The 13,818-nt window shown below is 33.5% G+C and overlaps 1 protein-coding gene across 1 annotated transcript in view; it reads left to right on the top strand.

Moving 5' to 3' along the window:
- The window catches only part of ATE1 (arginyltransferase 1), a 206,427-nt gene that overhangs the window by 46,572 nt on the left and 146,037 nt on the right, over positions 1-13,818 (top strand). The window contains exon 8 of the mRNA XM_044660193.1: positions 2,843-2,875. Coding sequence (XP_044516128.1) covers positions 2,843-2,875 — 33 coding nt within the window. The remainder of the gene's footprint in view (positions 1-2,842; positions 2,876-13,818) is intronic.

Genomic DNA, 13,818 nt, shown 5'->3' with positions numbered 1-13,818 from the left:
ATTTTATTATTTCCTTATTTATCAAGATACATTATGTGAGTTAAATAGTTAACAGATAAAGCAAAATGCTTAGATGTTTGTTTTTTTTAAGTAAACTAATAGAGTAAAATTTGGAATCCTTTTTTACATTTGCCAGTAGAAATATAGATATATAACTTGTGATTTGTCATTTGTTTTTTTTCTCCTTTGGAGAATGAATATTTTGATTTTTGTATTTCATGTTTTTGCAACTTCAGAGGGGAGGGAGATTTTAAATCCTTTTTAAATACCTTTTTTATGAATGTTCTAATTCAAAATGGAAATTAAGGAAAAAATATATACACTTTTGGATCTAGAGACAAGTATTAAGACCTAATGTCTATCTTTGTTTTTATTAGCAATAACATTTTATGCCAATTGAACCATCATATGCTTCTTCTCATATATAAAACTCTCAGAAAAAAACTTGCAAACTATGCAAAACAAAATTTCTGATTATATTTAAAAACTTTGAAATTTGTGTTGCTGAATTTTATATTCATCATGATATTTGCTATAGCAAAGGACTTGAAGCTAAACTAGTACTCTATTAGTTGGAAAGGACTGAATAAATTCTACTATATGAACACAGAAACATGATTTTACCAAAAGAAATTATGAAAAGGACATATTCAGAAAATGTACAGAATGAAGAGAGGAATCTTTCAGAAATATTGTATCATAAAGAAAAACTCCTCTCAACTTAAGAATGTGGATTTTTGTTTTAATTAACTATTCTTACAGTTAACAGAGGAAGACTTCATAAGAAAAAATTATTGATGGAGTAGAAGTATAGGTAGTGATAGTGAGGCAAAAAATGAATAATAAAATATATCAATGAAGCCTTTTTATAAAAAGTGCATAGAATAGAAGGAAGTTCAGAGGTAATCAGAAAAGCTTGGAAGTGGTATGTGGAATTCAGAATGTACTTTTAAAAAATCATATGTAATGATGTTTCAGGGTTTCACATACAGTCCTCTTTCTGTTCTTTTTATATATAGGATCCTCGTATTTGCTGTTAAGTTCAAGATGCCAAAAATTATTATACAAAATAAAATGTATCAAAAAATTATATAAAAAAAAAAAACAAATTTAGAGCCAGATGAACAAATTTAAGTCCCAACGCTGACAGTTAATACCTTTGAGACTTTGGGCAAGTCACTTTGTTTCATGAAACTCGAGTTTTCTAATTTGTGGATATTAAAGATTATATAATAATAATGTATAGGCCTCTACCATGGTGCCCAGAACTGAAGATAGTACTCTTAAATGAGATTTGTTTAAAACCCTCATTTTATTTTTATTCACATTATATATTAAAGATTAGACTTATTTATAGTGGTATTATGAAGAAAATACTTGGCAAACTGTAAGCCATTATATAAATATGCTATCATTCATTATTATTTAACATTACTCCAGGAAAGATAGAAACTTGCTTATGTAGATTGATTGAAGTAGGGTTTTTAATGACAGGAGATGAATTTCTTTAGACTGTGGTACAAACTCATAATGATGATAATTTGATCACTTGGTATAAACTTCCAGAATGTTCATCTAATAGTAAAAATAAAAAACTAAAATTCTTTTTGTTTATGGAAAGGAAGAGTAAAGGTAATAATATGTTAGGTTTTTTTTTAGAGACCACAGATTGCAAGTGTTTTAAGTTTAAATATTATACATTTATCTCATTTGATTCTCATCACAAGCTTGAGTGGTAGGAGCCCATTGATATTATTTGCACTTTAAAAAAATTCATTTAATTAATTAATTAATTTAGAGTACTTTTCCATGGTTACATGATTCATGTCTTTCCCTCTCCTCCCTTCCCCCTCCCATAGACAACAAGCAATTGCATTGGGTTTTACATGTATTATTGATCAAAACCTATTTCCATATTATTAATATTTGCAGATATTATTTGCATTCTGTAGATGAGTAAATTGAGGCTTAGGGAGATTGTTACTTGCTCATGGTGACACAGTTAATAAGTAACAAAGATAGAATTTTGGCCTCAATCTTAAAGTGATTACGCAATATATTTTGTAAACTTTAAAATGTTAGGTAAATGCAAACTATTACTACTACTCAAGTTAATTTATTAATAATGATTTGGGGCCAAAAATTAAGGCGAGATGAAGACAAAGATATTTAAAACATCTAGTATTGAAATTAATTTTATTCTTTATATTTTAATATTTTCATATTAAATTAGTTTGCAAGTTGTAAAAATCCAATAGTTTTATTTAGTGCAAAGGGAGAGAGAAATCCAGAAGAGTGCACCAGAAACTGTCTTGAAACTTACTCTTTTCCTTTTATTAATTGTCCATAAGCAATGTTACATATAAATACATGTGTTTGAATACACACACACACACATATATGTACGGGTTAAAAGTATAGACTCTTATAATCGGAATCTTTTAGGCACATCCTTCAAATGTGATTTATGAATTGCTATTTACAGTATCCCTGACAAGTTATCCAGCCTTTGTTTGAAAAATGGGCTTAGAAGGCATTCAACTCTATGTTGAACTTTTAATTTCAGGGAATAGTGTATAAGTCCTAAATTTCAAAAAGCTATATACATGGGCACTAGGAAAAAAGACAAACTAGAGCTGAAGATGGCAGAAGGTTAGATATAAACTTTTCAGTGATTAAAAAAGTTATATCTCTAGTATTTGAAGTTTCTTTAGTATTTTTAAGGATGTAGTTGTTATTTAAAATGGATTTTGAATTATAATATTTTTCTTATTTTTCTTTTGTGTGTGTATGTGTCTTCCTTTTTTTGGGAATATGATTCTCTTCCAATCCCATTATGCAGTTCACAAGATTCCTTTGCAGTTCACCACTGGAGGTAAGAATTTACTTATTATTATTTGAACTATATTTTTATAGCATATTTGTTATTGTAGTTTTTTATATAAAGTATATATTACATAATATATAAGTATATAATATAAAGTATATAATAAAGTACAATCACTGGTTTATGGTATTTGGATATATAGTTCTTAGTAAACCTTTAAAGACACTTAGGAGAAAAAGATAGTTCCATAATAGCTACTCCAATATTACCAAAAGCCATTTTTTTGGGGGAGGTTTACATGTATCATTGTTCAAAACCTATTTCCATATGATTACTATTTGCAATAGAGTGATTATTTAAAGTCATCGTCCTTAATCATATCCCCATCAAACCATGCAATCATATGTTTTTCTTCTGTGCAAAAGCCATTTTCATGAGCATTTTTCAGTTTGTATTCTCTTTCATTTGTTCCTGGGAAACTCATCCTTAGATTTAAAGCATTACCTTAATTAAATCAGTATTATATATTACTCCCTATTACTCCCTTTAAATTCACTGTGCATTTATTGAATGCTCTTAAGAGTTCCAAACTGTGCTCAAATTAATGATGGGAACCAAAAAAGTAAGAAATTGCTACTGTCTTCAAGAAGTTAACTGTGGTTGAAAAAATAAGATTTTATCACATGGAACAAATAAAAACTGTAGAGTTGCATGTTAAATTGTTAGGATAAAATTGTACATTTTACTTGATTTTTAAAGAGAGGGAGAAATTACAGAATCTTAGATTTTGAGAATTGGAAGGGATCTTGGCGCCCATCTAGTCCAACTCATACACAAAAGGAATCTCCATTATAACATTCCTGACAAGTGCTTATCCAGCCTTTACTGGAAGACCTCCAAAGAAGGAGAAGACACCACTTCTTTTTTTTTTTCCCTTTTTTAAATTTAGAATATTTTTCCATGGTTACATGATTCATGATCTCCCTGCCCTAAGCCGACAAGCTGTTCTACTGGGTTATACATGGAGTACACCACTTCTTGAAGTAGCTCGTTCCACTTTTGGCCAGCAGCTTTAATAGTTAGGAACTTTTTCTTGACTTCAAGCTTAAATTTTCATATTTTCAATTTCTGCTCTTTGCTCTTTGTTCTGCCCCCTGAGGACAAACAAAACAAATTTAATGCCTCTTCTACCTAACAGCACTTCAAACACTTGAAGGCAGCTATCATGCCTTTCTCCCACCCCCAGTTTTTTCTTCCCTAGGATAACCCTGGTAGCTTAATTCTAATAGTCTTTATGTTGAACTCTTTTTTCACCATTCACCAAGGTTGCTTGCCTCTTTGGATATTCTTCCTTCTTGGAATGTATAGGCCTCTACCATGGTACCCAGAACTGAACATAGTACTCTTAAATGAGATTTGTTTAAAACCCTCGTTTTATTTTTATTCACATTTTTATTGATATTTTCTGCTTTTAAATATTGAAATTTCTCAGTATATTCCTCCCTACTTATCCTTCCAGAGAGTCACTGTTTATAATGAAGAATAAGAGGGAAGGGAACCCATCCATTTATTCATTTATTTATTTATTTGCTTGCCCACTTATTCATTTATTCATTCATTCATTCATTTATTTATTCATTCGTTCATTCATTCATTCATTCATTCATTCATTCATTCATTTATTTATTTATTTATTCATTCGTTTGTTTATTTATTTATTTATTCAGCCATCCATCCACCCGGCCATTCTTTCACCCATTTATTTATTATTTATTTTGCCCTATTCATTCATTCATTTATTTAAGTTTTTTTTATTTTAGAAAATTTTTACATGATTACATGATTCATGTTTTTACTCTCCCTTCCACCCCCCTTTCCCCATAGCCAACGTGCATTTCCACTGGTTTTAACATGTGTCATCGATTTAGACCTATTTCCATATTATTGATAGTTGTACTAGGGTGGTTATTTAGAGTCTACATACCAAATCATGTCCTCATCAACCCATGTGTTCAAGCAGTTGTTTTTCTTCTGTTTCTACTACTGTAGTTCTTCTTCCTCTGAATGTGGGTAGTGTTCTTTTCCATAAATCCCTCAGAATTGTCCTGGGTCATTGCATTGCTGCTAGTACAGAAGTCTATTACTTTCGATTTTACCACAGTGTATCAGTCTCTGTGTATAATGTTCTTCTGGTTCTGCTCCTTTCACTCTGCATCAATTCCTGGAAGTCATTCCAGTTCACATGGAATTACTCCAGTTTATTATTCCTTTGAGCACAATAGTATTCAATCACTAGCATATTCCACAATTTGTTCAGCCATTCCCCAATTGATGGGCATACCCTCCTTTTCCAGTTTTTTGCTACCACAAAGAGCATGGCTATAAATATTTTTGTGCAAGTGTTTTCCCCTATGATCTCTTTGGGATACAAACCCAGCAATGGTATGGCTGGATCAAAAGACAGACAGTCTTTTAGTGCTGTTTGGGCATAGTTCCAAATTGCCATCCAGAATGGTTGGATCAGTTCACAACTCCATCAGTAATGCATTAATGTCCCAATTTTGCCATATCCCCTCCAACATTCATTACTCTCCCCTTCTTTCATTTTAGCCAATCTGCTAGGTGTGAGGTGATACCTCAGAGTTGTTTTGATTTGCATTTCTCTAATTATTAGAGATTTAGAACACTTTCTCATGTGCTTATTGATAGTTTTGATTTCTTTATCTGAAAATTGCCTATTCATGCCCCTTACCCATTTATCAATTGGGGAATGGCTTGATTTTTTATACAATTGATTTAGCTCCTTGTATATTTGAGTATTTGTCTAATTGCTCAAATATACAAAGAGCTAAATCAACTCTCAGAGTTTTTCGTTATAAAGATTTCTTCCCAGTTTGTTGTTTCCCTTCTGATTTTGGTTGCATTGTTTTTGTTTGCACAAAACCTTTTTAATTTAATGTAATCAAAATTATTTATTTTATATTTTGTAATTTTTTCTAATTCTTGCTTGATTTTAAAATCTTTCCTTTCCCAGAGATCTGACAAGTATACTAATCTGTGTTCACCTAATTTACTTATAGTTTCCTTCTTTATATTCAAGTCATTCACCTATTCTGAATTTATCTTAGTGTAGGGTGTGAGATGTTGATTTAAACCTAATCTCTCCTATATTGTTTTTTAATATTCCCAGCAGTTTTTGTCAAATAGGGGATTTTTGACCCAAAAGTTGGGCCCTTTGGGTTTATCATAGACTGTCTTGCTGACGTCATTTACCCCAATTCTATTCCACTGATCCACCCTTCTGTCTCTTAGCCAGTACCATATTGTTTTCATGACCACTGCTTTATAGTACAGTTTAAAATCTAGTACTGCTAGGCCACCTTCCTTCACATTTTTTTTTCATTATTTCTCTTGATATTCTTGAACTTTTGTTCTTCCAAATGAACTTTGTTATAGTTTTTTCTAATTCAGTAGAATTTCTTGGTAGTTTGATAGGTATGGCACTAAATAAGTAAATCAATTTGGGTCGAATGGTCATTTTTATTATGTTAGCTCATCCTACCCTTGAGCAGTCAATCTTTTTCCAATTGTTTAGACTTTGTTTTAATTGTTTGGAAAGTGTTTTGTTCGTATTTCTGTGTCTGTTTTGGCAGATAGATACCTAAGTATTTTATATTGTCTCGGGTGATTTTAAATGGTATTTCTCTTTCTAACTCTTCCTGCTGCGATGTGTTGGAAATTTATAGAAATGCTGATGATTTATGTGCATTTATTTTGTGTCCTGCCACTTTGCTAAAGTTGTGGATTATTTCCACTAGCTTTTTAGGATTTTTTAAGTAGACGGCCATATCATTTGCAAAGAGTGATAGCTTAGTCTCCTCATTGCCTATTTTAATACCTTCAATTTCTTTTTCTTCTCTAATTGCTACTGCTAGTGTTTCCAGTACAGTATTAAATAATAGAGGTGATAGTGGGCATTTTTGTTTCATTCCTGATCTTATTGGGAAGGCTTCTAATTTATCCCCATTGCATATGATACTTGTTGATGGTTTTAAGTATATACTGTTTATTAATTTTAGGAAAGGTCCATCTATTTCTATACTTTTGGAATAGAAATTTTCCATAGAAATGGGTGTTGTATTTTGTCAAAGGCTTTTTCAGCATCTGTTGAGATAATCATGTGATTTTTGTTATCTTGTCGATATAGTCAATTATGTGGATGGTTTTCCTAATGTTGAATCATCCTTGCATTCCTGGTATAAATCCCACGTGATTATGATGGATAACCCTCATGATCACTTGCTGGAGTCTTTTTGCTAGTATTCTATTTATGATTTTTTACATCTATGTCCATTAGGGAGATCAGTTTATAGTTTTCTTTCTCTGTTTTTGGTCTGCCTGGCTTTGGAATCAGTACCAGTGTCATAAAAGGAATTTGGTAGGATTCCTTCTTTGCTTATTATGTCAAATAATTTGCATAATATTGGCATTATTTGCTCTTTGAATATTTGATAGAATTCATCAGGCCCTGGTGATTTTTTCTTAGGGAGTTCTTTGATGGCTTGTTCAATTTCTTTTTTCTGATATTGGATTATTTAAGTTTTCTATTTCTTCTGCTGTTAATCTAGGCAATTTATATTTTTGTAAATATTCATCCATGTCACCTAAATTGCTATAATTTTTGCCATATAATTAGGCAAAATAGTTTTTAATGATTGCCTTAATTTCCTCTTCATTAGAGGTGAGGTCTCCCTTTTCATCTTTGATAGTGTTAATTTGGTTTTCTTCTTTCCTTTTTTGTTTTAAATTAGATTTACCAGTACTTTGTCTATTTTATCTGTTTTTTCAAAGTGCCAGCTTCTAGTCTTATTTATTAATTCAATAGTTCTTTTACTTTCGGTTTTATTAATTTCTCCTTTGATTTTTAGTATTTCTAATTTTATTATTATTATTTATTATATATTTAGTATTTTATTATTATTATTTATTATATATTTAGTATTTCTAATGTTATCATCATAGCAACTTGCCTTTCATTCCAGTTCTCCAACATCTTCTGAATTTGTAATTGAATATTTCAGTTCATGTTTGTCCATCTTTTCCACATGAATATATGAGATTTTTTTTTGAAGATTTTACTGAAATAGGTCATTTATAGCCCTAGCATTACACTCATCTTTCTATGTAGTAAGTATTATGATTAAATTTCCTTGATACTGTATATTAAGTTATAATTATTGGTAAAAATTGGAGTAAAAGAGAGATAGTCACAGAATTATTTGACTGTGCTTAACTAATCTGAATTCACAAGAATGCTTGTCTCCATTAGCTAGCCAAAAGCAACTGTTCCAGGAGGAGTCTCTAGCCCAAAAAAGAGAGCTGCTTCTTCCCTCTCTCTCTTAAAACCTCTAGTGATGTCACTTCTTCTGAGTCTCTCTGGTTGGACTGACTTGACCTCAGCCTGCGTTAGAGGTCAGTCTTCTGGACACCAAGAGTCGCATGGGACTAGAGGCCAGCCTCTTTCAGGTTGCTAGGAAGCCATGAAGCCCCTGGCATTCTACCATAGTATGCATGTGCACCCAATCAAAGAGTGGCACCTATCAAAATGGGTTTTCAAGAGGAATAAGAGATATAATTTATATTAAATTAATACAATCCATCCCATGATTCTTTGGGAGATTAACATGTTAATCTTCCCACTCTGGTTCTTTGGGAGATTAATACATTAATCTCCCCAGTTATCCTATATATAATATCTGTACATTTCAGGATCATCTAACTAGGGTGCATAAGGGCCCAAAGATATTATACGTTTCATGAAAGGTCTAACTGCATTTTGGGTGTTTCTTAACATATTAAAAAATGATTGATAGATGCACTGCTAAGGATCCATAAGAGGGCATTCCTCATTTTTGGAACAAGCGTTTTATGATTGTGATAAAATAAAGGCACATGGGAAGAACAAAAGTGATGGAGGGTCCAATCCCCACAATTCAATTCATTATATCCAAAGACTCACTCAGGATCTCATGATGTACTGTTTGATTTCTGGGGATACCCTCTATTGCTGCCATCTTTTTAGTCTGTCTGAAATCATGATGGTCCTTATAGCATCTTCTATAGGAGATCTGCTTTCCTGGTCTAGGTTATTCATGATATATTTTCCTGAAATTGTTTTAAAAATATCTTAGCTTATGGACCTTTAGAATAACTTAATAATTCCCCCCTCAGAAGGAGGAGATACTGCCAAGGATCTAAAATTCTAACATAATTTGATGGTAACACAAAATAATATTCCAACCCAATGAATATTCATTTACAATAAAAATAAACTTGGTAAAGGGTATATTGTTAGTCTATAAGGTTATTGACTTAAAAATGTATAAATTAATATATGGATTACTTCTCCAAAAAATGAGTAGAGCCATATATATAACAAATCCCTGATATATATTCAAGGTCTAGAGGAGGTGTCCTATAAGCATGTAGGTCAACATTGTATTTACCCACTATCTACTGTGACTAATGAAAGTTGCCATACCAAAGGGAAAAAAGGAAAGAAGTCTGACAAAAAGGTGAGTGTGGTCCCCTATTCTGATTTCTACTCTTTCTTAGGGTTAGCAAGCTAGAGTTAGAGCCAAATAGGGTTATAGGTAAAATCAGAGAAGGCTAACCTCAGAACTTTATTGAACAGTTGCTTCTCCCATTCTCCTCAGAGATAGCCCCCTCCACTTTGGCACTTATATTTATCACCCCCACAGGGGTGACATCCATGATAATCTGCTTATCAGCACTGATCAGTGACTTGCAGTGCCTTTGTAGTTTTCTTTGAATCAGAATCAAACATCAATTATAGTCCCATAAGATTTAATAACTAGTGACATGTTTCAATAGTTTAAGCTTTCCCATGTTGTCAGGGCTGTTAGACATGGTAAACTGATTCTTCAGTACCAAATTATCAGTTATAATTCCATAAACTGAAGTTTTACAAAAAATCCTAAGGAGGAAAAAACCCAAAAGGATCATTTCTCAAACCCCATTAAAAAATGTAACAGTTAAACAAAAACATTAAAACATACAGATTGATTACTTTGAAGTTAAATCTCTATCTCTAGATAGTTATATCTCCAAGATTATCATGATCTTTAGTACTCATACATAGGTTTCTCTCCTGGTAAAAGCTTTGACATAGACTCTAATACAACAACTAAGGCAAAATCTGAAAAAAAAATTTGCTAGGATTAAAAAGCTCATTTGGCTGTAGTTGCCCACAAACCTGTGCCCTGTAGACATGTGAGGTTCCACCATCTACCATCAGATATTACATGTGTCTCTAAAATAATTTACTGCGTGTCATTCAAAATTCTTTGAAGCTCATGGACATTTATAACAATTTCACCTGATGTATTTATGTAAGAAGATTGATTTTTATTTTAAGAAGAGCACATGCACCCCTAGCAGGAGTTGTCAGCGTAGCTAACCAGTTCTGTATGACTGTCTTTGCCAAGGAATCGGTCCCCTCCTGGAAGAAGGAGATAGTCTTAGAAGTTTGGCAGATGGCTCAAACTGTATCCTGAGCCAATTTCCCGACCTTAGCAGAGATATTCCTAATAGAATCTATTACTGTCATCATACCAAAAGTGAGTATTATAGCCCAGAAAAATTTCTGTGTTACAGATGAAGTGGCTACTGAATTAGGCCTAGATCTCTTACTCTGTGTTTGCATCAAGTTCCCAGACTCCTAGCTATGGACTTGTCTACCTAGCCAGTAAAATGATTAATTTCTTAATATTACCTCCCTTTTTTCCCTCTAGTTTTGTATGTATTTATACATACATACATAAATATATCTTTTAACATTTCATCCTATACAATTTGTCACTGTTCCCTCTATGTAAACTTCTTCTAGTTACCCTGTTAATGATAACAATTTTTAATATTTGCCAATATCTTCTTTTCTTCTAGGGATACAAATTGATCGATCTTATTGTGTCCCTTAAAGAAAAAATCTCTCCCCCCTACCCCAACCCCGGTCTCTTAATTACCTTATGGTGATTCTCTTGAGTTCTGTGTTTGGGCAGCAAACTCTCTGTTTAAGTCCGGTTTTTTCTTGATGAATGCTTGGAAGTCCTCAATTTTATTGAATGACCATATTTTCCCCTGCAAAAATATAGTCAGTTTTGCTGGATAGTTGATTCTTGGTTATAGGCCCAGTTCTCTTGCTTTCCGGAATATTGTGTTCCATGCCTTCCAGTCCTTCAATGTAGATGAAGCCAGATCCTGTGTTATCCTAACCATGGTTCCCTGGTATCTGAATGACTTCTTTTTAGCAGCTTGTAATATTTTTTCCTTGGTCTGATAGTTTTTGAATTTGGCTATAATATTCCTGGAAGTTGTCAGTTGTGGATTAAATGTAGGAGGTGATCTGTGTATTCTTTCAATTTCCACTTTTCCCTCTTGTTCAAGAATGTCAGGGCAGTTTTCTCTGATAATTTCTTGAAGGATGATGTCTAAACTTTTTCTTTTGTCATGATGTTCTGGTAAACCAATAATTCTTAAATTGTCTCTTCTAGCTCTGTTCTTCAGATCTTTGGTTGAATGAATGAGGTGTTTCATATTCTCCTCAAATTTTTCATTTTTTTTTCATTTTTTTATATATTTGTGCTGCCTTGTGAAGACATTTGCTTCTAGTTGTTGAGTTCTATTTTTTAACGACTGAATTTCATCCCTGGTTTTTTGGTCATCCTTCTCCTTGTGGTCTGATTTTTTTTGTAGATCATCTTTTGCCTTCTTTGCTTCATTTTCAAGCTGGCCATTTCTGGCTTTTAAGACTTTATTTTCTTGTTTTAGTTCATTTAGTTCTTTTTCAAATTGTCTTTAGCCTCTCTTGATTGCTTTTCCAGTTCCTGAAGTTCTTGAGTTAATTGAATTTTGAGATCTTCCAAAGCCTATGTCCAATTCGCTGGAACTTCTTCCTCTTCTTCTATTTCATTTGCTCTCTTTCCACTTCCTTGAAAGAAGCTGTCAATTGTCATTTCTTTTCTCTTTTTCTGTTGTTTATTCATTTTTTCCTCATTTCTGTTCTGCTACTGTAAGCAAATGGATTTAATGATCTTTGATGAAAGATCCCCTCCCTCCCAGCTGGTAATGGAGGTTTGTAGTTACTTTCTCTGCAGTGTATGGGGGATGGGTGTTGGAGTTTCCCTGCCCTGCCCTCTGAAGACTTCTCCTCTGACCAACTATCCAACAGATGGGATTAAGCCTGTATTGATTGGATTCGTCTGTATTGTTTAATGTGCCCTGAGGCTAAAGCCTAAAAAAAAGAAAAAAAAAGAAGTGGGGGGAACAAGATGGAGTGTTTTCTCTGAGCTGTCCAGCAGTAAGGTCTCCCTGCTCTGTCTTGCTGTTTCCTGGTTTTCTTTCCTCTTGAAGCCCTTTATTCTCTATCTCGGTTTGATAAAGCCAGGTGGTCTGAGATTTGGCTACATCTAAGCCACCATCTTCTGAGCGTTTTTGCTGTGTTTCTCTGGCTTTCTCATCCAGTCACCTCCCTGATGCCTGTGTTCAACTTCCAGAGTCTGGTGCCAGCAAGGCCCTCTCTCCAGGCCGGTGTGCCTCCCCTCCCAGAGATTTCAGGGGCTGCTGGAAACTCCTCATTGCACATGCGGGAGGGGTCCTGGGATTCCCCTTCTATACCCTCAGACCCAACAGTTCAAGAATTCAATTTTTTTTCTTTGAGTACCTCTTTAGCTGTCTAGCAGTAGGATCCCCCTGCTCTGTCCCATTGTTAGATTTGGTCCTTTTTCTTCTCGAAGCGTATTGTTTTCTATCTTGGTGTGGAAGGGTGAGTAGGTTTTAAGATTTGCTCCGTCTAAGCCAACATCTTCCCAGAATTCTAGAATCTTTTGGCTTATTGGGCAATATATGACTCATGAGGTGCAAGTTATGGCAAAGATTCATATGGACTAGAATTTTTGTCCATAATAAAACAGCTGCAATGGAGTTGGTGATAGACCCAGCTTTCATTTGATCTAATGGCCCTGGTGAAGGGTATGTCCTCCTGGCTATGGACCTTAATATTAGTATTATCCCTAGTTCAGTAATCAGAAGAGGAAACAAAAGAGGAAAATGTAGTATGGCTTAATGTTGAGAACAAAATAGTACCAAATGAGTAGCATTTTTTTAAATAAAGTAAAATAAATTAGGATTATCTACAAATTCTCTAATCACAAAAAGATAAGAATAAAAATAAAAGCAAGGCCAAATCAGAAATAATGTATGATGAAAGTGGCAGGACAGATAACCAACATCAATAGATGATACCCATTTTATATGCTAGCAATGAATCCAAGAGACATTTTTTCTAATTTTGATGGCAGAGTAGTTAGCAACATTTGGAAAGGATTTTTCCAAGTGAGATGAGTCCCTCTTTTTTGCTGAAAGTTCTTTACATACATCTTGGGTGTAGGTCCTAGAGTGAGAAGTCCAAGGGTCCAACTTGTACTATATAGCCCCAGAGTCATGAAGTTCATGTAATTTGACCTGTAAATCTTATATATAAGAAGCAATAGCAATGTTCCTCTCTTTACCCCCCAAGTAATGATATGTATGCAGGGATGCAGAGGAAAACCTTCGACCTCTATAGGGGGATGTCCAAAAAGCATTTTGAATGTTGAGTCATATAGATCTTCTGTGGTATGGTAAAATAGGACTATAAGTAAGGGGTGAATCTCAGCATATTTGCCAGTTATGTTTTAAAAGTTCTCTATTCATAAGTTCAACTTGGCCTGAGCTTTGGGGATGGTAGGGTGTATGGAATTCGGGAGCAATCCAAAATAAGAATAGATATGATAAAACAAATTCAGTAGAATGAATTCTCCTATCTGAATCAGTGTTTCCAGGTGGGCCAAATCAGGGAATAATCTCCTTCATTAGCATTTTAGCAACAAAAGCTGCTTTGGCATAAGGTCTAGGGAAGGCTTCTATTCATC

Source organism: Gracilinanus agilis, chromosome 2 (genome assembly GCF_016433145.1).
Source record: "Gracilinanus agilis isolate LMUSP501 chromosome 2, AgileGrace, whole genome shotgun sequence".
Classification (NCBI taxonomy): Eukaryota; Metazoa; Chordata; class Mammalia; order Didelphimorphia; family Didelphidae; genus Gracilinanus; species Gracilinanus agilis.
The sequence above is the reverse complement of the archived record's forward strand: the minus strand, read 5'-3'. Positions and strand labels throughout refer to the sequence as shown.